We start from the raw sequence: 26,465 nt of genomic DNA on the forward strand, positions 1-26,465 counted from the left end.
AACATCCATGTTTTTCTCAACAGTAAATACTGATGAGAAATTTTCATTTAGGATCTCACCCATCTCTTGTGGATCTGCACATAGATGACCTTGTTAATCCTTAAGAGGCCCTACTCTTTCCCTTGTTAATCTTTTACCCTTTATGTATTTGTAGAAGCTTTTGGATTCCCCTTTGCCTTATCTGCCAAAACAATTTTGTATCCCCTTTTTGCCCTCCTGATTTCTCTCAACTCTACTCCTACACCCCCATACTCTTCATTAGATTCACTTGATCCCAGCTGCCTATGCATGTCGTGTGCCTCTTCTTCTTGACCAGGGCCTCAATATCCTGAGTCATTCAGGGTTCCCAACTTCTGCCAACCTTGCCCTTCACTCCAAGAGAAATCTGTTTACCCTGAACTCTGATTAACACACTTCTGAAAGCATGCCACTTAACAGTTACATGCTCTCTTGTCGAGAATGGCTATTCCCTGGCACTCGTACGGTACGAATGTTACTTGTCCAGGTCTTGCTACAATTGAACGTGGACTGAGGAATTACAAATGGAGCTGAATATTGTGTAATCGTCAGCAAACACCCCCACTTTTGACCTTATGATGGAAGGAAGGATATTGATGAAGTAGCTGATGAAGGCTGGGCCTAGAAATTCCTGCAGGATTGCCTTGGAACTGAGATGATTGGCTTCTAACAGTGACAACCATATTTCTTTGTGCTAGGTATGACTCTAACCAGCACAGAGTTTTCCCTGATTTCCATTTACTCCAGTTTTGCGAGACTGTTTTGATGCCACACTCGGTCAAATGCTGTCTTGATGTCAATGGCAGTCACTCTCACTTCGATTCAACTCTTTTGGTCCATGGCTGTAATTAGGTCAGGAGCTGAACAAGCCTGGCTGAAACTAAATTGAACATCACAGAGCAGGTTATTGCTAAGCAAGTGCCACTTGATAGCACTGTTGATGACCCCTGCCATCTTACTGATCAAAAATAAATCTACAAGGTGGTAATTGGCCATATTGGATTTGACCTGCCTTTTAAGTACAGGGCATATCTGGGCAATTTTCCACATTGCCAAGTAGATGCCAGCATTGTAGCTGTATGGAAGAGTTTGGTTGGGACATGGCAAGTTCTGTAGCACAAGTCTTCAGTGCTATTGCCAGAATGTTGTCTGGGGCCATTGCCTTGGCAGTATCCAGTGCCATCAACTGTTTCTTGATATCACATGGATCACATCGAATTGGCTATAGTCTGGCATCTATGATGCTGGGGATCTAAAGAGGTCCGTTAAGGTCCCCTGGAATGTGACCCCTGAGCAACTAATGAATTGATGAAAACTTCCACTTCAACGCCACTGCTCTTACTGTAAAAACTTTTGAAAAATAACTTGCTAAATTATGTATAATGGTGCCCTCATTGACCCCAATCTTATATTTGCAGAAAGCCAAATCTCATTATGTTTTGTATTTTGGCTTATTGCTTCACCCAATCATAATTTATTTCAATATCTCTAATCTTAAATTAGTAGTAAAGGATGCTCAGCACTCTTCACATCCAGGTTTGCTCTTTATGAGAATACTTGAATGTGATTGGTAATTTACCTTGTCTCCTGAAATCACTGGTGCTGACACCTGGACACCCCCTGCATTTGACACCAGATTTAAATCCACATCAAACAAATTGTTCAGAGCTACAGATGTCTCTTCAACAGGCCCAGCAAAAAGTTGGCTGGCCCTCATTTTTTTAAAACCCTCCAAGAGTGTAGATGCCCCCCTATTTAGTGTGTGCTACGCTGAGATTACTCTTTATTCTTTGCTAATAAATAAAGCTGAGCTCATTTAGTCCAATGTCTTTATTTCAGCAGTGCCAGCTTTGACTGAGTTGCTATGTAGTGCTTGTGCTGTAAGCTAGGATTTTCTTTTTCAAAATTGGAACTGTTCTTCAACTACACTGCATGGTTATGTATTTTTCATAACATAATGCGAGTTAACACGCATGATAGCAATAGACATATTGGTTTGTTGATGGAAGACCCCTCAAAGATGGGCTGACTAGTTCAAAGCAAACAATTTGTTACAAAATGGGTATGCAGACAGATGTGTGCGCACTTGACAGTACAAGGAATGTAAACTGAGGGCAGGGAAATAAGGAATGATCAAAGAGCTGGTTAGAATTTCTGAAGTGCGGAGACGTAACAAAGCAAAGATGTTAAGGGGAAGGGCTATAGCAGTTCCAAATAGATTTTTATTAATTGTAGTTAAGTTGAAGCAGCTGTCTTGATGGGATTTGAACCTGCATCTCCTGAGCATTAGTCAGGGCTTCTGGATTCCAACCTAGCAACACTATCATTAAACCACTGCCTAACCCCAACAAGAGAGTGGACGCATGCAGGAGTTTGACTTGGATGAGGGAAGACTTTAGAGTCAATGCAAGGTACATTGGGTGGATGAGGAAAACAGTGAAACTATAATGATATTAGGTGCACAAATGAGGACACATGCAATTGGATGGGTGCAGCTTAGGAAGGTGATTCTGATAAGAAGCACTGAAGAAATTGCTCAACGTAATAAAAAATGTGGATAAGTGGTCCGGCAAGGACTAGAAAGATTAGGTATGTGGTTCAGTCTGGAGGAGGAAACTAAATTCAGCTGAGTAACTGGAGCCTGTATAGCTACACAAATTACGTAATACCATAATAGATCATCTCAAGGTCAGAGGGTGTAACAGGGTTATGGAAAGCTGGTGTCATTTTAAATGGATCTCTTTAAACTCTTCCTCTTTTCCCCTTCCCTCAGACTTCATTCTTACCAGGACTACATTTTTGCATACACTTCTAACCACTCTTATTTGAGAGCTTTTGATATCCTGTGTACCCAACTGTCTTTTTGTCTATTTGTCATTGTAATAACTTTTAGTGTTTTAAAGCCCATTCTGACATTTGAAACAACGTATATGCCACGTTTAAGGATTTCGAAACCGAAATGCTTTGAGTAACTAAAGTCTAATTAAGGAACAGAAAATGGTCAGTTGCACTTGTGATGCTTTGTTACGCAATAAGATGAAACTATAGTGCCTTTAAAGCAGTATAGGACTAAGATGGAAGGCTTGCATTTTCTAAATAGGGTCAACTAAAGCATCAAAATCAACAGAACAGGAAAACAATAGGCAGTTTGCTTAAATCTTACTTAAGGTGTATTTCTCAAAGAGTGGCATAAAACATAGCAGCTCTGTTCACTTATGAATGAATTGCAGTGACTGGTAATCTTATTTAATCTTAATGCAGTTAAATTGACAATGGAACTCAGTAAAATGGGAGAAAACAGGCATTGATTTTCTGGCACCAGCAGTAAACTCAGCATTTAGTCTTCTTTATATTTTATATCCTCATGTAAAAGTGATGTGTATCCAACAATCATCTTTGTTAACAAGACCTAAATACCACAGATGCTAGAAAACTGACCTAAAAACAGAAAATGCTGGAAATACTCTGCAAACCTGACAGTATTTTGTGGAGGGAGAGTGCTGACTTGGGTCTGATTCAAGGCATTTTTTTAAACTTGAGACTTGACTTGAACGAAAGTGACTTGGTGACATTCCTCAGAATCCGGCATGGGTTTCTTCTCCTGCCTGATCCCATCCATTGCCAAGACCATGCGGTTGCTTTAAAAAATGAATTGCCAGATCCGCAGCAGTGATTGGCCAAACAGCTTATCAATTGACGATGGTCTAGGCATTAGATTTCCCATTGCTTTTTTCACAGGCTTCTCTGAGGTCTGTTTGCTGGCGTCAGTGGAAACAGCAGGATATGATGGACTCAACTGGAATTCTTGAGTTACAGGATTTCAGTTCAGTTCCCACCAGCATTGCTACTCTGAAGACCAAACACAAGTCTTTCATTGCCACCTACTCAAACTTTCATGGTCACTGCTGACCCAAGTTTTTCATGGTCGCATGTTTGAACAGAGGAGAGAGACGAGGGAATAGGACAAGGGCAGAGGTGAGGGGCAACACTGTCACTGGTCATCAGCAGTGAAACACTGACAATGTTACATGTGTCACAGATACTGAGTGCATTGAATGCTGAGGTCACTGGTAATTGCTTTATGTTACTTGCATTGCTTTCACAACTCTATAATAATCAAAAGTCTGATCATTTGGTTGGAAACATTCAATCACAAAGATAACTACAGTCTTAATCATTGGAATGAAGATGGTTCAAGGCCTGCAATAACGGAAATTTCGTTCACTACTTGCTAGAACTTACGAAGGCTTTTCATCATTTTTTTCATTAATTAAATACAATTTGAAGACACATCATTCTGTTCCAAATATATAGTTCTGAATGACCTCTGATATTGGGTTGGATTTTACGGTCACATATCAGCCCCACACTTATATAAAACACGAGATGACATCAGGTTGACAATCTGGCCTCATGCCACCAGTTTCCTGTAAGAGGAAGGCAAGTGAATGCCAAAATTGAAAGCCTGTCTGTCATTTTGAAGATGATCAATCAGCAGGCTATTGAGATCATTAAAGAGGCATATGACTGCAATCTTACCTTGCCCACTCAATCTTTTGGTAGCCATATGGAAAAAACATTGGCAGTGATTTACACCAGGTATGAGGAGGCAGGACCAGCATGACCTGCAAATGGAACCAGAGTTGCATGTAGCAGTAGAGTTTGCTGCTGGAAGTGCAGTGTTTGGCCATTAGTAGACTTTATTTCTTCAGCTTTTATAGGTTGACATTACAATTAAGCAGAGTGAGAGGAAAGGGGTCTGGAGGCAGGGCTATACTGGAGGGTGAGAACTCCAGCAGAATAACCAGAGACCACTGTCACCACGGAGATTGGAGGATTCTCCTCCAGAATGCACAATGAGGAAGAAAGGAGACAGAGGAGGGCAATTGTTCAGGAAAAGGTGAGTTCTGCAGTCCAGATTGGTGAGGGATTTGCAGTTGTGCAAGGGCCAGGACAAGACAGGCAATAACAGCAAGCAGTCATAGTCAAAAAACACAATCCTGCACAGAAAGTCTATGGGCAAAGGATGAATTACCTTCAGCTCTCAGAGTGCCAGTGTCTTTTAGACTGTCCCTCCACAGGGAGCAATAACCTCCTTTGCGCATTGCTGTTCTTCTCCAAGTTGCACACCAACCTGACTTGGAAATTCTTTTGCTGTCCCTTCATTGCTGCTGGAACTTACCCCATCACTTCTCGGCATTTTGGCTAAGTGCAAATGTTAGAACAAGCCCAAGATCAGGTGCAATGCATTTTGTCAACTTGGATCTTGTATGTCTCTCGTGAGGACCATGAATTGGATTCAATTTGAATTGGGCATTGGAATAAGCAAAGAAACAGATTAAGGGCTTGCCCTACTCATTCTCTGCATTGACTTTGTAACTTTAAGAAAGGAATAAAATTTTTAAAAATAGTCACTGTGTACCTACACTATATAGGCTGCAATGGTACAGCCCGACCACCAGGGTCTCAAGGGCAACAAATCCTTGCAAGTGATATCCGGATCCCATAAATTAGTTAAAATAAAGCTAAAGGAAACCTTAGATGAACGACAGCTGATTATCTGTCTGTTCCGGTGCATGCCTAGGAAAATGATGTTGATCATTCTGAGGTGCAGTAAAGGTTGATCAGTGCAATGCCAGGACTCCAAAGGTTAAATTACAAGAGATTACACTTTAGAGTTTGTATCCCTGACGTTAAAAACTAAAGAGCGATTTGATCGCAGACTTTAAGATATTCAGAGATATTAATGAAGTAGATCAAGAAAAATAATTTTTCCTGATTGTGGAATCTAGGATATGGAGAAAGGGTAAATGATTTAGAGCACAAATAGTGGCAGTTTGGATCTCAATTCCACAAAAGGCAGCTGACCCGAGGTTAATTGTTCATTTAAAATCTGAGATTGATAGACGTGAGCTAATGGGGTCCAAGGTATGTGTATGGAATTAGGTCACAGATCAGCCGAGATCTCATTGAATGATAGACGGGCTCCAGGTACAAAATGGCTCTCTCTTGTTCCTGGCTGAAGGAACTTTTTCAACAATCAGTTGACTAAACTTTCTGCAAATGCTTATCAATGATATTTCCAATTCTATGGTGACCTTATTACGTAAAATTGATTGCACTGCACTTACCTCCATTCATATGCATATTTTAATTCCGTGCATAAATAGTGGCGGTAATTTGCTCCCCATTCAATAAGATCATGACTGATCTTTCTACCTGCCACCATAACCTATAACTCTCTCACAGGCCAGAAATCTGTCCAACTCAATCTTAAATATATGTGATCATCCAGACTCCGCTTCTCCCCTAGTACAAAATTCCTTATATTAACTCCCCTTGAGGGAGCAGATTCCTCACCTTCTAAATGGGAGACCTCTTAATTTGAAACTGTGCCCCCTAGTTTTTGATCTCCCCCATGAGGGGAAACATCCAGATAAGATCTATTTTGCCAAGCCTGCTCAGGATCTTTTATACTTCAAAAGATCATCACTCATTCTTCTCACTTCTGAGAATGGACCAAACCTGCTCAACATTTTCTTATAAGACAACCGCCTTCACCTAGATCAATCTAGTGAACCTTTTCCCAACTGATTCCAAAGTATATTCCTCCACAAATAATGAGAACAAAACTGTGAACTATTCTTTTCAACAATGCCGGTAGTTGTAGCAAAAATGCCTTACTTTTAGACCCCATTCCTTTCCAAATAAAGGCCCATAATTCATAGTTGCTTGTTGTTTCTTCATGTTAACATTTGGGGAATACATAGAGAACACCCAGATTCCTCTGTACTGTAGCATTTCACATTCTCACCATTTAAATAATTTTCTGCTTTCCTATTCTGCACCAAACAGGGCAACCTCATTTCCCTGTATTACGTTAAACCCGACAAATATTTTTGTAGTTAATCAATATCCCTTTGCAGTCTGCTTCCTTCTTGCTTTCCTACCTTTGAGATGTCAGAAAGTTTTATTACAATAAACTGTTCCTTCCAAGTCACATGTTTTATGGTTTAGGTTCTGGAATGTATCAGAGTGTAATTAAAGCAGGTCCAATCGAGGCACTCAAGAGGAAAGTGGACTATTTGAAAAGGAAGAATGTGCAGGGTAAAGGGGAGGTGAGTGGCAGTAAGTGAAATAACTTTGGAGAGACAGCACAGACATCAGCTGAATGCCTTCCTTTTGTAACCAGTGAAGTCAATACAGGAGTTGTAAAGTTGAGACCCCAGCACAGATCCTTTTGGCCTCCAAATGCCAACCTGAAAATTACTCTTGGCACAATGGCTAGCAATGCTGCTTCACAAGTACCAGGGACCAGGGTTCAATTCCTGACTTGGTCACTATCTGTATGGAATTTCTACATTCTCCCATGCCTGCCTAGGTTTCCTCCCACAGTCTAAAGATTTGCGGGTTAGGTGGATTGGCCATGCTAAATTGCCCTTTAGTGTCAGGTGGACTAGTTAGGGTAAATGCATGGGTTTTATGGGGATAGAACCTGGGTGGGATTATAGTTAGTGCAGACTCGATGGGTTGAATAGCTGCCTTCTGCATTGTAGGATTCTATACATCCCAATTCTTTATGTTAGCTGATCCTCTATCCATGGTAATACATCATCAACACCATGACTGCTTTAATCTGTTATGTGACACCTTAACGAATACCTTTTGGAACTCCAAATATACAACATCTATTGGTTCCCCCTTTTCCATCTTCAGCCTCAAACTCTAATAAATTTGTCAAACAAGAGTTCCTTTTATAGAGCCATTGTATTATCATTATCCTACTACTACTTCCTTAACAATGAGTCTGATGGTTTTCCAATGACAAATGATAGGTTAAGTGGCTTATAGTTTCCTAATTCGTTTCCCTCCTTTCTTGACATTACATTTTTCAGTTTTCCCAACTGCTGGATCCTTTCCCAAATCTGGGGAATTTAGGAAGATTACAACCAATGCATTCTTCATCTCTGCAGTCACTTCTTTCAAAATCATTAATATAGGCCCAAGAACTTGAAAGCCTTTAGTCCCATTATTGTTCTTAGTACTTTTTCCTCAAGTAGTAATGATTGATTTCAGTGCTTTCCTTCTCCCTTTTGATTTTCTATTATTACTGGTTTGTCTTTTTACCATGAAGATAAGGAATAGAAACAACCTATTTATAAAAATTTTATATAGATACCATGAGTCACTGTTTGTTCAAAAAATATTTAACACTTTATCTTGTAATTTTCCAAAAGATTCCAGATGTAATTAATCTTTCCAGTCTATACTACAGTTAGCCAGCTGTAATCAATCTTCCGAAGTTTTTTCAGTTCTTTTTCTTCAGATTTGGTCAGTTTAGGTAACAGTTCCTCAGATGAATAAGCTTTCTTCGTTTCTTGATCATTTTCAGTGGGATCCATCTCCACGTCAGATTCATCTTCCTCTTTCTCACTCTCCATTTCCACTTCGTCATCATCTTCTTTTGAGCTAATGTTAAGATCGCAAAATGCATCGTAATATCAAAAATTCAGAGTCAGATAGTGGATCTTACTCCTTCAGTGAATTATGTGGGGGCAAGATTTGAGCACACTACTTCAATTTCATTTGGCTGAGTATTTCATTTTTTGCTCTGAGTAAAGATTTCATCATTGTATCTGTTTCAATTTACTTCCCACTATATCCTCTTACCTTACTTTCTTGGTGCACTTTGTGGCAATAATCTGGATTGACCTTTATTGCAAATAATACCACTGCCACTACACACACTCGTGATTTTTTTAAAAACATCAAATTCTAAGATTCTTTAACCTTTAAGATATAGGTCATAGATGAGATCAATGTCTGGAATTAGTTCAATCAGATAATTATAAGTGCTAATATAATTATTACAGTTGTTAAAACTGAGTGATCTAAAGAACTTAACTAGGCTTAAAACTGTACAAGTGGTAGTTAATTGAAATAGAGTTCTCACTTAGGAATAGTGACCTGAATTCAACATAATCCAATGCACTGTAAAATTTTACATTAATTTTTTTGGTTTGTATTCTAGGTTTCCAAAAGCTTCTATTTGTTTTATTATATTGTTATGACAACAAAAGCACCATGCCTTTTTTCATCTCATAATTATGCAAAGAATAAAAATTAATCAATTTCCCATTTTTTGACCTACTTAATCAATTATTCGTGTTATTTGTTCTTTGGCATACTTTGATTTTAGTTTTTACTTGGTATTGTCAATCAGCAGCCAAACTCAGCACATCTTATTTGCTTTATTTCCCCCTGTTCCATCTCATTTCCTTCCTTCCTTCCTGCTTTTGCTCAGACTCCAGTTCCTTTCCCTGACCCCAAAGGTTTTCAGTTAGTGCAACAGCTGGCATACAGGCTCCATTTTAGCTCACTAGGACTGCTTCGGATAAAATGTTTAATGCAGAATACAGGATTTAAAGGCCAAGAAGAAAAATCTAAATATAATGCTAGACAAGCTGGCTGAAGAACTATACATGGAGCCTGAAAAACTTAGAATTCTACGTAAATATAAAGAAAATGGATGTAATCTCAAAGGACGCATGCCTGCCCTGGTAAAATCTTAATTCCAATGCATTCAGGTGAAGTCATATATTTCAAAGCAACCAATAAATTTATCTTACCTTATGCCCACTTTGGGTATCAGCAATGAATTCATGAACATTAAACAGAGAAATGATGCATTTGGCAGAACATGAGCTGGTGTATGAAGCATCTAGAGAAAAGTAAACAGTTTTAAGAAAGCTATAATAGCGAGGACTTGGTATTCTCAATTGCTCATTATGCAGGTACTCACTTGGCTAATTGTAACAGATCCTTCAGGCAGTGCAGTTTGTTCTGTTTCTGATCCAAAATTTCTTTGTTGTTCCCTATGTTTCCCTAACAACACATGGAAAGGAGTCTTGGGAATGTTTTCATCTATGATCAGCTGGAGAAAAATTGAACGTTGTTATAAAATTGCCAGTGAACATGGATTTCCCAAAATTATCAACTGTACAAATGAGCAAATCACACATACAAGACAAAAAGCTTGCAAAACTCTTGTCACAAGATGCTGCTACATTTCTAATCAAATACAAGTTATCATCCTAAAACTCATAACCTCATGTTTGCAACTGGGTACACATTGCCCTTTTAATTAGGCCACAAAAACTCCCAGTAGTGAATAGTATATATTACCAAAAAGTGAATTCATGATTGTATTACAACTTACATAGAATTCCAGTGTAGGGCATAATCTGAATTCAAAATGCTTTCCACTTGCATAAGTTAAACAATAAACTTCTTTCATATAATGTAATATGAATACAAAGGAAAACATTATTTCCTTTGGTCACTTTATCTTTGTACTAGCCACATATACAGTACCTGCTTGCTGGATGGTGTCAATCTTTCTTCTACTGATTCTGTACCAAACGTCATTAAGTTCTGTGAGGGAAAAGAAATGCTCATCAACTTTAAATTAAACTCTTATTTAGCAGTAAACATCTAGTTTACAACTTCACTGATTACACTTGTTTTACCTGTGAAGCAGAAAGGAAGTAGAGCTGGGATCTGACTAGCCACTGGTTACTCTCAGAATTATAGTTCTCAGGAACCTCTCTGGGGACAAAGAGTGCCCATTGGACTTGATCATAACACACATTCGCCTGCATGTACAAGGGCCGTGGCTCATTTGGCTTAAAAACAAACACTGAGGCAAATGAAGAGAGAAACATGAATGAAAACACAAAGAAATTAAATTCTGCAAAGCTAAGGAACAGTTATGGAACATCAGAGGTGTTGGAAAAACTCAGCAGGTCCAGCAGCAACTGTGGAGAGAAAAACAGTTAATGTTTGAGTTGATTATGACTCTTTTTCAGAATACATATCTGACTTGAAATGTTAACTCTTTCTCCCACCTGCCCTGCTGAGTTTTTCCAACACTTGCAGTTTTTATTTCAGATTTTCAGCAGCTGCAGTATTTTGCTTTTATTCTGGAAAATGAAAAGTGACTATCTTATTGAGAAAGGGGATAAATTCCACTTTTGTGCTTGTATCTTCCATAGAATGAATGGTTGGAAAACCACTAGAAAATGGTCAGCATAGAAATAGAATTTTTACTAGGATGTATGTGATATGGTGTAGATTGCTTACAATTTCAAGTAATCCCAACAAAAGCTTTTAAATAGACAAGACATTTGAATATGAAAGCAATTTTAATTATGGATGTTATGAATAATTTTGATTTTACAAACAGTAAACTCAATCTCACAGAGTACTTTATAAGGATACTGGAATTATGAGGACTGAAGAAATTACTTCAAGTAACTCTCACCAGAATTTGCGCAGTACTATTCAAAGCAGCATTTGCTAATTCTAGTCTTACATAAAATTCAGAATAGCATGCATAGATAGCCCAGCAGTTAATAAGGTAGTGTTTAGTGATGAGACTTTTAAGATTTGTATTTGGTAGCAGAGTAACAAATGGTACTCTGAACAAATTGGAGAAAAGCGCATCATGCGCAAAACAGTGAATACGGTGAAAATGAGATTTTGTGCAAACATCTTCCAAAGTGGCATTCTAGAAAGAAAATCTTCAATTGAAAGGCAATAGCAATGCATTGTATAGAATCAGAAACTGACAGATTTATGCATTCTTCCCTCCTTTCCTCCAATCATCCCACCCACAGTATTTTGTGACCATGATTCATGTGTCAGTGACAGATCAATTCCAGAATTGAATGGCCCAGTTTCTGCCAAGGGGAATGACAATGACACAGGAGGGGAAAAATACATCAGTGTGGCCACATTTCTAGTCCATTCTCCCAGGTACGATATCGCAAATCTATGAGTTGTCTACTACTAAAGCCAGTGTGATAGTGCTTCTAATCTGACAGTTCATGAAGGAAGATGAATAATTAACCACAAGAGAAGTGACATTTGAGTAGAAAGTAAATGTAAAATTTTGTAGTACCATCCACATTTATTTCACAAAGGACAGCTCTGGGAATTGCAATATTTTTAAAGGGTTTGCACTTAAAACCACACATTGAGAGCTAGATTTTAGCTGTAAATGAAATAGAGAATGTAATTTCTGAACGTTTTTATGATAAGTAATCAATTGAAAACAATTAGATTTTAAAATTATAATCTGCCTGTATTAAAGACAATGTATGGTAATTGTTTAATTTACTTCAATGATAAAATGCAGAATATATCACAGACAAAAACAACTATCATACTTACAGTCAGTAATCCTAGAAAATTCAGTAAAAGCAGCTACGTTCTCAGACAGAGGGTCAACTTGCAATACCTTTACATTCAACTGTGTACTCCATTCCACTGCAAAAAAAAATTAATCAACTGAAGAAATGGGTAATGCCGGTAAACTGCAAGATTATAAAAATCAGATAGCATTTTGTTAAAGAAAAAAATCGTAACTCACAGGTACAACTTAAAAGGTTCCAACAGCATAAAAATTCATTTTCAGTTGTACCAAGGAGGTACTTCGAACAACTCAGTCTTCCAAAGGCAAGATCTCTGAAAGATTGAAGTGAAATGGTGAATTCCTCAGCATCATGTCAACATTTGATTAAACGTTGCACCAAATTACCCATCATTTGCCACAATTATCAGTCAGGGCAAAAACCACAATTATGAAATAGACCGTTTATAACAAAAGTGTCATTATAAATGCTTAGAAACTGAATCACCAAAGCTTTCAAGAACAGAAGGATTTACACTCAACTTAATTACTTGTGTAAAATATGAAATACAAATACTGCCACAGAGTAATTTCTACAAATATTCAACTGTGGCATGTGCATGTTCACAAGGACCAAAAATTAATTCTGACAGCAACAGATCAGGTATACATTTCTGTGCCAATGACAATCACAGTGGCAACAAAACATGGGACTTTTCCCTTCCCATGGAAGCGATTGGTATTGGTGGGTCAGGAAAATATGGGCAGGGGAGTGACTGAGAAATAGTTCCTCAACACATTTGCATCATTGGAGAACTTGAATCAGCTGCGCATTGCAGAGAGGCAGGCAGCTGATTTATATCGTCAAGGTTCCAACTGGGAGAAACTTTTGGCCTTGCTGGCATTTTGCCGAAGATGACATGGTCCTCCATGTCTGGAGACCGCCAACTTAATGGAGTCAGCTTAACCCTCAGGTCTGACAATCTATGCCCTAAAGAGGGGGCTGTATTAATGCATGGCCTCAATCGCTGGCTACGATTAACCCACTGGAAGGGCATTTTACTGCAACCTCATTCACTATTTCAATCCAGGTTATTTGTTGATTGTTTTGCAGGCCAGAGAAGATGCCTGCATAAAACATCCTTGAGTCCCAATCTCTTCCAACTCATGCTCTAAAAAGTCTTTCTGACTGGGCTGAAAGCCTGCAAGATGTCCTTGGAGATGGCCAAATATGAGGCCGTTTCCAGGAAGATTGCTCTGCTAGTTTTGCCATGAGCAATGGATTGGGACCCTCACTGTTCCCTGCCAGGCTCCTGAAGCCTGCAGCATGATTTAGCTTATTGCTTTTATTATCTGTAACTATCTAAACCAAAGGTTCCCTTCATCTCCACATCAATTTTGTTTTTGGCAAATAAAAACTCATCACACACTAAGAACCACAGGGATACAGCCATTAGTTGACATTGTCAGGGAAGCTTTTCAGAATTGGCTGAAAATTTGGTTATATAATACATTTTAACAGTGTAGATAAATGTCAGTGTTCCCAAAGGTTAAATATTATTTTCAAAATTAAAGCCAAATGGTACACTTATATCATACAGTAGACAACAGTTTTATCAATGGAAGCGATCCAGTAGTCAGAATGCAAAAATTTCTTGGAGGACTCACCGTATTTTGCCAGGTGGGTAACAGAAGGTGCACTTCAGATCCCAAATGTCTGCATCCCATAAAGTAATGATTTGTTCAAAGCTGACTGCAAGTAGAGATCCATCTTCAGAGAAACTACAATTTGTGGCCTGAAGGTGGTGATACGTTCCCACAAAATCACAGCTCCAGCTTACACTCTTTCCTGGAAATTAATTGCAAGATAGAGAACATAGCATGTGATAGGCAAAGTGCAGAAAGACTTAACTCTGTCACTCCTCTGATCGATTATTTGAACTTTTGCACCAGTAATTCAGTTCAAATTTTATTTCAAGCACTTTACTTCAAGTGGTTTCAAGAAATTCTCTCTAAAACAGAAGCATAATTTGATATCAGCATGAATATCCCTTTAGAGAAGTGAGGCTACAAGATACATACACACAAAATTTTTAACATGAAAAGTGAATTATCGCTGCTGCCCCCCCACCGAATCACAAGCAATGAATTAAATAGCAGACGGACTAGGAAACTCATTTGGTTCAGGAAATAAAGGACCAAAATAAGCATCAGGGCGTTATTTCATAGAATTCATCAATGAGGATTTGGGAGCCAATTTGCTGGAACCACATACAATATGATTTTGAATCTCCAAATGGGAAACCAAGCAACAGCACCTTCTACTGTTGAATCGCCTGCATTTATAAAATGCATATTGAATATATAAGGACCAGAAGTTCCAATATTTGGTAGCTTATATCTGGGAGGCACAGAGAAAATATGGTACGAGAATCCCCTTGAAACCGTCACACAAGGACTGCATAGGAGCTGCTTGGGACGTTTACACTCCTGACGAGCAGAACTTTGCACTGGGAACCAATTTAAATTGGAGACTTTGGGTAGTTCCATTTCTCCTAATTGAATAAGCGCTTTTAACTGCTGGACAACCATAGTACTGACCTACCCCTACACCACACCTTTCACTACTTTGCCATATCTCTCACCAATTAACACCCCCCACCACTGCTGTCTTGACTCCCCTAACCCCCCACAGTCCTGAAAAGCTCCCAACACCTGACTATACTCTCACCCAACTACTCCCAATTACCCCTACCGCTACTCAAAGTAGTTTTAAATCAGTTACCACAGTGAAAACAGAAAGGGGTTGAGGCTGCAAGCAGCAATCTGGTGCCTGAAGAGTGAAGTTCCACATCACAGTGGAAGACAGCAAGATATTTTATGGTATACCTCACTGAAGTGATAGTAGCTTGTAGGTATTGTCACCGGATTTGAGACCAAATATCTATTAGGGACTGTTGCTTAAAAGGAATATTTGAGAGTTTAACCTGGTAAGAGATCTTTATAAGATTTATAAGATTACTTTTAACAGTGTAAATCTTGTCTATTTAAATTTTCTTTCATTAACAAATGTTTTAATTTATCATTTAAAATCTCCAAAATGGCTACTGGAATTCAGGCTCCTGATTTCAGGATATGCATCTTCTCATGATAAAATACAAAAGAGTTGTGACGGCTTGTCAAGTTTCACCTGCCAAATCAAACACTACAAATCGCAACACTACATGCAAGGGAGCAGAGCTCATGTCCAGCATACTGGTGTGTGCCAATTTACCTATTTTACCCATTCCACCATCTCAGAGACTAGATAGCAACATTTAAAACAGTGAGAAGCTGGCTAACATACATGATTGAAATGAGGGTACAGAATTGCCAAGTTTACAGCTGGCATAACAAGTTCACATTCAGCATCCCACAAAAGGTATGTAGAAACCAGCTGAGATGACAAGAATTTGTTCAGAACCATGGTACTATGAAGTGATCACAGACAAAGGTGAAATAGTGAGGTGTAATAGACAACAAATCAAGTCCATTCCAGTTCATCAACTATCTACTACATGGAGGACTATATTTCAATTGTAACCAGGAACAGCATCTTAGAATGACTCCAACAGATCACTGTGAGCAGTTAAAGACATCTCCATAGAGTCATAGAGATTTACAGCATGGAAGCAGGCCCTTCGCCCCAAGTTGTCCATGACCCCTTTTCTTTTAAAGCTCCTAAGCTAATCCCAATTGCCCACATTTGGCCCATATCCCTCTATATCCATTATACCCATGTAACTATCTAAATGTTTTTTAAAGATAAAATTGTACCCGCCTTTACTACCTCCAGATAAGGTTAACATTACAAGATCTGGGCGTATCAGCACGTTACCTTTACGCTTTAGTAGCCCATAGATTCATTCGTTCTGTAATGGTACTAAACATGAACATGTATTGTAAATAGTTATACTTCTTTGGAAGGGCAGAATGTATCTTTGAAAAGAAAGGGAAATGTTGTAATATGCCTTTTAAGGAATAAGCCATCACTAGAAAGTAAGTATCCAGTTTTAGTTTTGCTTGCAAGCATAGCTCACAAGGCAGCTCTGCTGCTGATTTCTTTAAGCTTTCTGTCCAAGAGTATCTGTTCTTATGGACCTAGTCTTAATAAATGAACGCAGAATTGTTTACCCAATCCCTTGAGTGACTGATGCCTTTATATTATAAAAACATGACAACCTGCTGGGCTTCCCCGCTATCTCTGACCTCTTCCCACCAGTCTCAAAAACTGGTCCTTTAAGTGGCCAATAACTGGCCCCGTGACAGCCCTCACCCAAATGAAGCCTGTTAATTGGCCTGAATGTGTGGTGGAGGCAGATTCAATCATGGCTTCCAATAAAAAATGTCAAATAATTATCGAGAGAAAAATACTTGCAGTGCAACAGGGATATGAATAAAGAGCAGGAGTAGTCACTTGACCCCTTAAGCCCGTTCTGCCATTCAATAATATCATGGCTGATCTGACTGTAACATTAACCCCAAAATCCTGCCTACTCCCGATGACCTTTCATCACCTTGTTAATCAAGAATCTATCTAGCTCTGCCTTAAAACTATTCAAAGATTCTTCTCCCACTGCCTATTGAGAGTGTTCCACAGACACTTGACCTGGACAGGAAAAAAATCTCCTAATTTCCATCTAAAATGAGTGACCCCTTATTTTTCAACAGTGGTCCCAAGTACTAGAGTCTCCCATACAGGAAATATTCCCTTCAAATCACAGCCCTCAGGATCTTAAAAGTTTCAATCAGGTTTTCTCTTGCTCCTCTAAACTCTAGTGGATACAAACTTAACCTCTCCAAACTTCTCATATGGCAATTGGCCCATTCCTCATACTAGTCTAGCAAACTTTCTCTGAAGTGTTTACATCTTTCCTTAAATATGGAGACCATATGTGGTCTTACCAATGCCCTTTACAATTGAAGCATAATTCTATACTTTTGCAATCAATTCCTGTCTTGTTAAATGGCAACATTCTATTAGCTTTCCAAATTAATTGTTGTACCTGCATACTAGGATTTGCAGGAGCATGGGAGTAACTGAATGCTCTATGAGCCAACACAGATCCAACAAGACAAATGACTTTTTTCAGTGCTCTAACCATTTTATTAAACAAGAAAAAACTATAGGCAGGATTTTTCATGGCTTAAGGAAGAGGAAACAGACCATAACAAAATAAAAGTAGTTTCTGCATATTTTACAATTTCAATTGTTGATACAGTACATTGTTCAAAGTTCAGAAAGTAATATTAGTTGTCTCAAAGAGCTGCTTAAATGGCTAAGTACTTACTATATATATCAGAATCATCTCCAAGAACCCAGACTTTAAATTGGCAATCCAAGCCAGCTGATACCAAAGTAGCTAGCCCACTTCTGGAACTAGTCAAATTCTGGAAGCAAAGGCCTGAAATATGGCTCTCATGTGGTGCATTTATTGTGGTATTAAGGACAAAACTATCAAGAGGAAAGAAACAACATCAATTAAATGCAAATTACAAGATTAATACATCTCAATTTATTGTAATGCTTCATTCTGAAAGAAATTCTGAGATTGTTAGTGCCACAACAACTTATATTTATATAGTACCTTTGGCATAATGAAATATCCCAAGATGCTTCACATGAGCATTACAAACCAGATTATGACACCAAGCCACATAAGGAGGTATGAAGTTAAATGACCAAAAGCTCGGTCACAGAAGTACATTTTAGAAAATGTCTTAAAGGAAGAAAGTGAGGTAGAGGGATGCAGGGAGGGAATTTCAGAGCTTGGAGCCTAGGAAGATGAAGCCACAGCCACTATGGTTCAGTGATTATAATTTGGAATGTCCAAGAGGCCAGAATTAGAATTACTAGCTTTAATCTCATTAATGGTGTAACTAGAGATGACATAATACACTTGTAAAAAGCATGCATAGTTCCAGGGATTTCCCAGGAATTAAGGAAAAACTTCTGACTTTCCTCGACAGCAATTGGACTAACAAGTTTATGTCACAAGAGTAAGTAATGACAGCAGTAGCAAAAATAAAAGACTCTTTCCTTCATATTTAAGGGTTGGAGTTTGGTGCATATAAATTAAGAATCATAACATGGGGATTAAATTGGACAATAACAGTTTATTTTTTTTAAGACACGATGTGATAAATGAGATTCAAAAATGGTCTCCAAGGTGCATATGCATATTTCTGTCTGCACTATATCCAGAACTATTTGAAGGAGTCACTATGTAGTTATATCTTAGTTGTTTGTGCAACTCTACACCTTCTTGGAGATCGCCTGTACTTCTTGCCCTTGCATACTCAGTCATTCTGCCATATTAGTGTATAAAGAGCTCCCAATACTTCTTGCAGCCACAATGCACTCCCCGTTAAGAGATCCAAACTGCCTTGAAGTAGCAATATCAGGCTTTCAGCTGAAGCATGCACTCACCAAGCAGTGCAAGCAAAACTGGCATCAATTTAACATCCCATCTGCTATGCGATGAGCAGACAGGGCTAATCATGTACTATGACCCCCATGCACCTTTTCTGGGGTTAGCTTATTTAGCTCCCAACAGTCCATAATATAACCAGATTACAACTAAAGAGGATGAATAGAATTATAAAATAAGCAGTATAAGTACCTAACAACAAACCTAAAAACTAACAGTTTCAACGCATGTGAACATTTTGAAAGGCAAAAAAGCAACAAGTGATTCATATGCTTCAGTAACAGAAGGAGCGTGCTTGATATTTCCAATCAATTGCTGTTGGTAAAATATGAAAATATTTCAATTAAAAATACAAAGAGTTCCATCGTTCTTAAACCTATTTTAATGGCTATAAATATGATTCAGAAATATGTTAATGTCCTTCATTTTTGTATGTGGTGTTGGGGAAAACTCACCTCTGCTTTTCCTCATCATAGGCCCAAAGTTTCATCCGCAGCTCAAGATCAGATTTTTCCCCTTTCCTTTCTTCCACAGTTACTAACCATGTACCTTGGGAGTCAAAGGCTGCCTTGACCACCTCAGTCATGTTTAGTCCTGATTGGTTGAGATGTTCCTGTTGTACTATGTCTAGCTGTGAAACAGAAACAGCATTAAAATTTGGCTGTACTCAAGTGTTACTAAATAATCGCAGTTGCTATTTTTATATTTAGATAGAGCCTAGAAACACTGCATGTTAACACCGGCGAACTCTTGGAAATGCACCAATGTACTCAAGTACTTAATCTTCTTGGAAGCTCATGGAACAAAGATTTGATCAATACACCAATACTTAATTCTAGATTAAAACTATGTTGAAATGGTTCTTGCGATTGATTGGCAAAGTTAGAAAGACATATTTGAAAATATTTTTAGCCAATGGAATGATCTGGATCCTGGAGAAATTAATGATCAGGAAAGCGAGTTGCATGGCAATGTGTTATTTTGTTCAATATAACAGTTGCATTCTAACTGCGAATTGCATTTTCATATCAAAAACATGTCATGCATAGGTTAAAGATAGTGATTTAAAGCAGTTTAGAAAATATTATGCCAAAGCAAACTTTGAGTTTATTAATTACTTGAATCTCAAATCTAGGTTACTGCATTAAAGGTACTTTCAGGATTTATTTTTAAAAAAACATGCCATTGTTGCAAATGGATACAGTGTTTTGTATGGCTTCAGACTACCAGTATCACCTGGCATTAGTGCATGACATTTATGCTTAAGGATCATGGACCATGAGGTAACTGCTCATTTGCCAAAAAAAATGTAGAAAGGCAATCATTATATGATTAATAAGCCAAGCAATTTGCTATATCATTGGTAATTTTTGGTCCCAATATTATGGCTACAAGCCACCCCACAGGGGTTTGTCATCTATTACTTGCATGGTGCAATGAATCACATATTACTGGCATTCTTCTGTTTGCTTTTTGTTAGAATCCCTTCAGTGCAGAAAAAGGTCGTTTGGCCCATTGAGTCTGCAAAAGAGCATCCCACCCAGGCTTTTCCCTCTGCGCTATCCCTGTAACTCCACATAATGTGCACATCTTTGGAGTGTGGGAGGTAACCAGTACACCCGGAAGAAACCTACACAGATACAGGGAGAATGCACAAACTTCACACATGACAATCATCCAAGGCTGAAATCGATCCCAGATTCTTGGCACTGTGAGGCAGCAGTGCTAATAACTGTGCCATCCTTCCTGAGGATGAAGGGAAATAATTCCATGGAGGTGAAGTTTTCTCAGCATACATACTAGCACTGAAAGCCCCTATTAAGACTGTAAGAACACCAACCAGAGAAAACAGAAGAGTAGGGTAGAGACAGTGTGAACCAAGCATTAAAAAGTAACGAAATGATATGGGAAGAAAAACCATTGAAATAAAATGAGAAAGAAAAGCCAAAAAGGTTATATTTCAGGATATTTTCACAAATCTGAGGAATTAAGGTATTTTTAATTTAGTTACAAGTGGCTGAATGGCATTGTAGGAATATTAAATAATTAAACAAGTCATTGAGTATTTAAATGCCACTTTTGACACCCTGCGATGACTTTAACTGGTGATGAATGCACAAACACAGCTATTTCTTCCCACTTATAGGAGGCCTGGGTGGAGGGGTCACAAATTTGCTTGTTGCTCCGCTAGGAATTTGCGAGCAAATTCTGTTTCAATGATTCAAATCAAGCTACATTTCATCTCATGCAGACTTAGTTCACTTTTCAAAAGGTTAGAAGAAATATGCATACTAAAAACGTGCAGCAAGACCTGCGCAATATCTAGCCTGGGCTGACAAGTGGCAAGTAACATTCATGACACACAAGTGCCAGACAATGACCATTTCCAATGAGCGAGGATCTAACCAACACCCATTCAGTGGCATTACCATCGCTGAATCCCCACTTTCATCATTCTTGGGGTTACCACTGACCAGGGCTAGCCATATCCCTCGGTGAATAACTCACTTCCTGGCTCCTGAAAGCCTGTCTGCCATCTATAGCGCACAAGTCAGGAGTGTGATGGAATACTATTGACTTGTCTAGATGAGTGAAGCTCCAACAACAGGATAGCCAGGGAGAGGGTTGGCCCACTCAAGGGCAAGGGAGGGAGTCTTTGTGTGGAGCCAGAGGAAATGGGCAAGGTATTAAATGAGTACTTTGCGTCAGTATTCACTGAAAAGGAGGACTTGGTGGATGGGATAGGATGTGTAGATAGTTTGAGTCATGTTGATATCAAAAAGGTGGTGGTATTGGGATTCTTGAGAAATATCAAGTAGGCAAGTCTCCAGGGCCTAATAGGATATACCCCAGAATATTGACAGAGATAAGAGAGGAAATTGTTGGGGCCTTGAGAGAAATCTTTGTACCCTCACTGACTACAGGGGAGGTCCCAGAGGACTGGAGAATAGCCAATGTTGTTCCTTTGTTTAAGGGTAGCAAGAATAATCCACGTAATTACAGGTTGGTGAGCCTTACATCAGTGGTAAGGAAATTATTGGAGAGGATTCTTTGAGACAGGATTTATTCCCACTTGGAAATAAGCAGATGCATTAGTGAGAGGCAACATGGTTTTGTGAAAGGGAGGTCATGTCTCACGAACTTGATCGAGTTTTTCAAGGAAGTAACAAAGATGATTGATGAGGGTAGGACAGTAGATGTTATCTACATGGACTTCAATAAGGCCTTTGACAAGGCAGACTGGTGCGGAAGGTGAAGTCGCGTGGGATCAGAGATGAGCTGGCAAGGTGGAGACAAAACTGGCTCGGGTCAAAGAAGACAGGGGGTAGCAGTGGAAGGGTGCGTTTCTGAATGGAGTGCTATGACAAGTGGCGTTTCTCAGGATCAGTGCTGGGACCTTTGCTGTTTGTAATATACATAAATGATTTGAAGGAATATGTAATTGGGTTGATTACTAAGTTTGTAGATGACATAAAAGGTTGATGGATTTGCGGATAACGATGAGGACCAGAGGATACAGCATGATATAGATCAGTTGGATACTTGGGCGGACAGATGGCAGATGGCATATGGCATTTAATCCAGACAAATGTGAGGTAATACATTTTGGAAGGTCTAATAGATAGGAAATATACAGGAAATGGCAGAACCCTTAGAAGTATTGATAGAACATAAAACATAAGAAATAGGAGCAGGAGTAGGCCATCTAACCCTTCGAGCCTGCCCCGCCATTCAATAAGATCATGGCTGATCTGTCGTGGCTCAGTTCCACATTCCTGCCCTCTCCCCATAACCCTTAATCCCCTCTCTTATCAAAAACCCATCAACCCGCGTCTTAAAAATATTTAGTGAGGCAGCCTCCACCACCTCAACGGGCAAAGAATTCCAGAGATTCACCACCCTTTGAGTGAAGAAGTTCCTCCTCAACTCCGTTCTAAACCGCCCCCCCCCCCCCCCTTTATCTTGAGGCTGTGCCCCCTAGTCCTACTGTCCTTTCTGAGTGGGAAGAGTCTCTCCACTTCTATCCTATCCATCCCATTCATCATCTTATATGTCTCAATGAGATCTCCCCTCATTCTTCTAAACTCTAACCAGTACAAGCCTAGTTTATTCAGCCTCTCCTCATAGCTCAACCCCCTCAACTCCGGTATCAGCCTAGTAAACCTCCTCTGCACTCCCTCCAAGGCCAAAATATCCTTGCGTAAGTACAGCGACCAAAACTGCACACAGTACTCCAGCTGCGGCCTCACCAATGCCCTATACAGCCGCAGCAAGACCTCCCTACTTATATATTCAATCCCCCTCGCTATGAAGGCCAGCATCCCATTCGCCTTCCTGACCACCTGCTGCACCTGCAGGCTGGGTTTTTGCGACTCATGCACAAGGACCCGGAGGTCCCTCTGCACCGTCGCCTGCTGCAGTTTTTCGCCACGTAAGTAATAGTCCTTCCTACCATTAGGCAGAGAGATCTGGGTGTACAGGTACACAGGTCAATGAAAGTGGCAATGCAGATGGAGAAGGTAGTCAAGAAGGCATACAGCATGCTTGTTTTCATCAGCCAGGGTACTGAGTTTAAAGACTGGCAAGTCACGTTGACGCTTTATAGATGCTTAGTGAGGCCACACTTGGAATATAGTGTTCAATTCTGATCGCCACACTACCAGAAGGATGAGGAGGCTTTGGAGAGGGTACAGAAAAGATTTACCGGGATACTGCCTGCAATGGAGGGCATTAGTTACGAGGAGAGGTTGGAGAAACGGTTTGTTCTCACTGGAGCGAGGGAGGTTGAGGGGAGACCTGATAGAAGTCTACAAGATTGAGGGGCATGGACAGAATGGATAGTCAAAAGTTTTTTTTTACCAGGGTGGAAGAGTCAATTACTAGGAGGCATAGGTTTAAGGTGCGAGGGGCAAATTTTAGAAGAGACGTACGAGGCAGATTTTTTTACACAGAGAGTGGTGGGTGCCTGGAACTAGTTGCTAGGGGAGGTAGTGGAAGCGGGTAATGACTTTTAAGGGGCGTCTTGACAAATACATGAATGAGATGAGAATAGAGGGGCATGGTCTCCGGAAGGGGAGACGATTTTAGTTAAGTCAGGCAGCATGGTCAGTGCAGGCTTGGCGGGTCGAAATGCCTGTTCCTGTGCTACAATTTTCTTTGTTCTTTGTAACACTCAAGAAACTTGACACCATCCAGGACAAAGCAGCCTGCTTAACTGCTACCCCTTCCACAAACATTCAATCTCTCCACCATCAATACAGTGGCAGCCGTGTGTACCATCTTCAAGGCTCCTTGGACAGCACCTTCCAAACTCACGGCCATCTGAAAGAACAAGACCAGCAGCTACCTGGGAACACCACCACCTAGAGGATCTGCTCCAAGTCTTGAGACTCCCATTTTAACAGCACTGAGGGTGAAGCTGCACATTAGGGGCTGGAATGGTTCAAGAAAGCAATTAGGGATGCAATAAATACCCATAAAGCATGCCACAGTACTAGCACCAGTGACCCAGGTTTGATCTAGCCTTGGATGACTGCCTGTGTGGAACTTGCACGGGTTTCCTCAAAGTGCTCTGGTTTCCTCCCACAGTTCAAAGATGTACAGCTTAAGTGGACTGACCAACTAAAATTGCCCCTTAGCGTCCCAACATATTAAGTTAGGGGATTAATGGGGTAAATGTGCGGTGTTATGGAATGAGAGTAGAGGCTGGTCCTATATAAGATGCTCAGTCGGAGGATCAGTGCATACTTGATGAGCCAAATGGCCTCTTCTGCACTGTAGGGATTAAGTTTATTTATTAGTGTCACAAGTACACTTACATTAACAATGCAATGAAATTACTGTGAAATTCTCCTAGTCGCCACATTCTGGCACCTGTTTGGGTACATGACGGAGAATTTAGCATGGCCAATGCACCAAACTAGCAGGTCTTTTGGACTATGAAATGAATTTTCAAAAAAGTCCAGATTAAATAACAGTTTGATAGTTACACCAATCTCACCCAAATGCATCATTAGAGACTGGGCAGTGTGTGTTAATGCCTGGAAGATAAAACCTCTCAAACTGTTGGCAAACATAAATCTTGCCACAACCACAGAAGTTATCTATGGCAGTCCTCAATTCTGAACAGAAGTGGGGCAGAAATAAAAACAAAAATTAAACAGTAAAAAAACGAAAAGAGTAAATGGCATGCTTGGAAACTAGAGAAGGCTGTGGTGTAGCAATCAACTTAAAATACATGCCGAAATCTTGTTGAGTAGCTCCCCTCCAACACCCACGACGCTATTTAAGATAAAGTAACAGAGTGAACAGAGTTTATTTCAGCTTGAAAACCTTTTTGTTAGGGTTTTGCACCAACTGCTTTTATACTGCAGTTAATGTCAATCTTTCTCAAACGTTCTCAGGAAATTTCTGATGGACATTTGCAAAAAATACTTGCTAGATGCAATTTACTTGTTCAAAGAATATCTACTGTTCAAAGCATTTGAAAGAAAGATGGCAAAATACCTTTATATCAATTTTTGAAAAAACCCATGCAAAGGCAGAAGACAATCTAAATACTATACATCAAACCTCACCACAATGCTTTATCAAAATTCTAGTGACAAAAAGCATTGCACAAGTAATCGCTTGAGTTTGTAATCCCTTGGTCAAAAATGAATGAGCACCACTCAGATAGGATATATTCCTAGTTTATTCAAGGGCAATCCGAAGCTAAGTAGTCAAGTAAATCTTAAATTACTGTGCATAACCTAACTAAAGGTGAGCGTTACATACAAGCAGTATTCAAACCTTTAAACATAAAACTAATGGAAAAACAAATTTTCATTTGACTTAAAATGCAATTTTATTTTAGGCTAACATATACTGCCCTATATCTACAATCCCTACGTTCTCCTTTTGCCTGTGTGGATTTTGTCTGGATGCTCCAGATGCCTCTCGCAGTCCAAAGATGCGTGGGTTGGGTTGATTGGCCATGCTAATTTTCCCCTCAGTGTCAGGGGGTTTAGCAGGGTAAATATCAAAGGTTACTGGGACAGGACCTGGGTGGAACTGTTGTTCGTGCAGACTCGATGGGTCGAATGGCCTCTTTCTGCATGTATGGATGCTATTCTGTGCCAACAGAATACATCATCCAGTCTTTGTTTCCAAACACTGACTTTTATAGGTCAATTTGACACAATCATTGTTTCACTTGAAAATGAAGATTTGAATCACCATTTTATGCTGCTTAAAAAGACCAAAAGTGCACTACACTAAAGAACCATTTTGAAATAGAATTAACAAGTAGCGTGTCCTTTATCAAAAAATAAAAATTACACAAATTACAAATAATTACACACACTTACATTGTATAATTGCTTGTCACTCTGGAGCGAATAAAACTGCAAGTGTCCTGGTTTCCCATTTAGAACCAGCGCTTTGCTTTTTGGATCAAACATTAAACCAGTTATAACCTTTTGACCTGAAAAAGGACCAAAAAGCACAACAGAAAAGCAATAATTTAGTGCCAATGAAACAATACAAACGTCACATTCAAACAAAATCCCAGCCAGATACATACCTTGAACTAAACCCTGAATTATGCCAGAAACAATCAGATTGCTTCGGATGATTGTTATTTCTGAAAGAGAAACCAAAACGTAACATTAAAGAGGCAAAACAAGGTGCCCAGAGGGCTGGAAAATACAAGTGTTAAGTTTGGTTTGGAACACATGCACAAAATGTGGTTAATAATACTCGTGAGCATGAACAGAAATAGCCACTTTCACCAGTGTTTTGAC

The 26,465-nt window shown here is 39.4% G+C and overlaps 1 protein-coding gene across 1 annotated transcript in view; it reads right to left on the reverse strand.

Moving 5' to 3' along the window:
• Positions 1–8,209: 8,209 nt before the first annotated feature.
• The window catches only part of wdr75 (WD repeat domain 75), a 32,842-nt gene continuing 14,586 nt past the window's right edge, over positions 8,210–26,465 (reverse strand). The window contains exons 10-21 of the mRNA XM_080198838.1: positions 26,246–26,305; positions 26,031–26,146; positions 19,137–19,312; positions 17,542–17,705; positions 13,880–14,060; positions 12,452–12,546; positions 12,253–12,348; positions 10,548–10,717; positions 10,393–10,452; positions 9,821–9,952; positions 9,648–9,739; positions 8,210–8,487 (exon numbers count right to left, since the gene is read on the reverse strand). Coding sequence (XP_080054964.1) covers positions 8,283–8,487; positions 9,648–9,739; positions 9,821–9,952; positions 10,393–10,452; positions 10,548–10,717; positions 12,253–12,348; positions 12,452–12,546; positions 13,880–14,060; positions 17,542–17,705; positions 19,137–19,312; positions 26,031–26,146; positions 26,246–26,305 — 1,547 coding nt within the window. The 3' untranslated portion in view covers positions 8,210–8,282. The remainder of the gene's footprint in view (positions 8,488–9,647; positions 9,740–9,820; positions 9,953–10,392; positions 10,453–10,547; positions 10,718–12,252; positions 12,349–12,451; positions 12,547–13,879; positions 14,061–17,541; positions 17,706–19,136; positions 19,313–26,030; positions 26,147–26,245; positions 26,306–26,465) is intronic.

This window comes from Carcharhinus amblyrhynchos, chromosome 11 (genome assembly GCF_965287045.1).
Source record: "Carcharhinus amblyrhynchos chromosome 11, sCarAmb.v2.hapA, whole genome shotgun sequence".
NCBI lineage: Eukaryota > Metazoa > Chordata > Chondrichthyes > Carcharhiniformes > Carcharhinidae > Carcharhinus > Carcharhinus amblyrhynchos.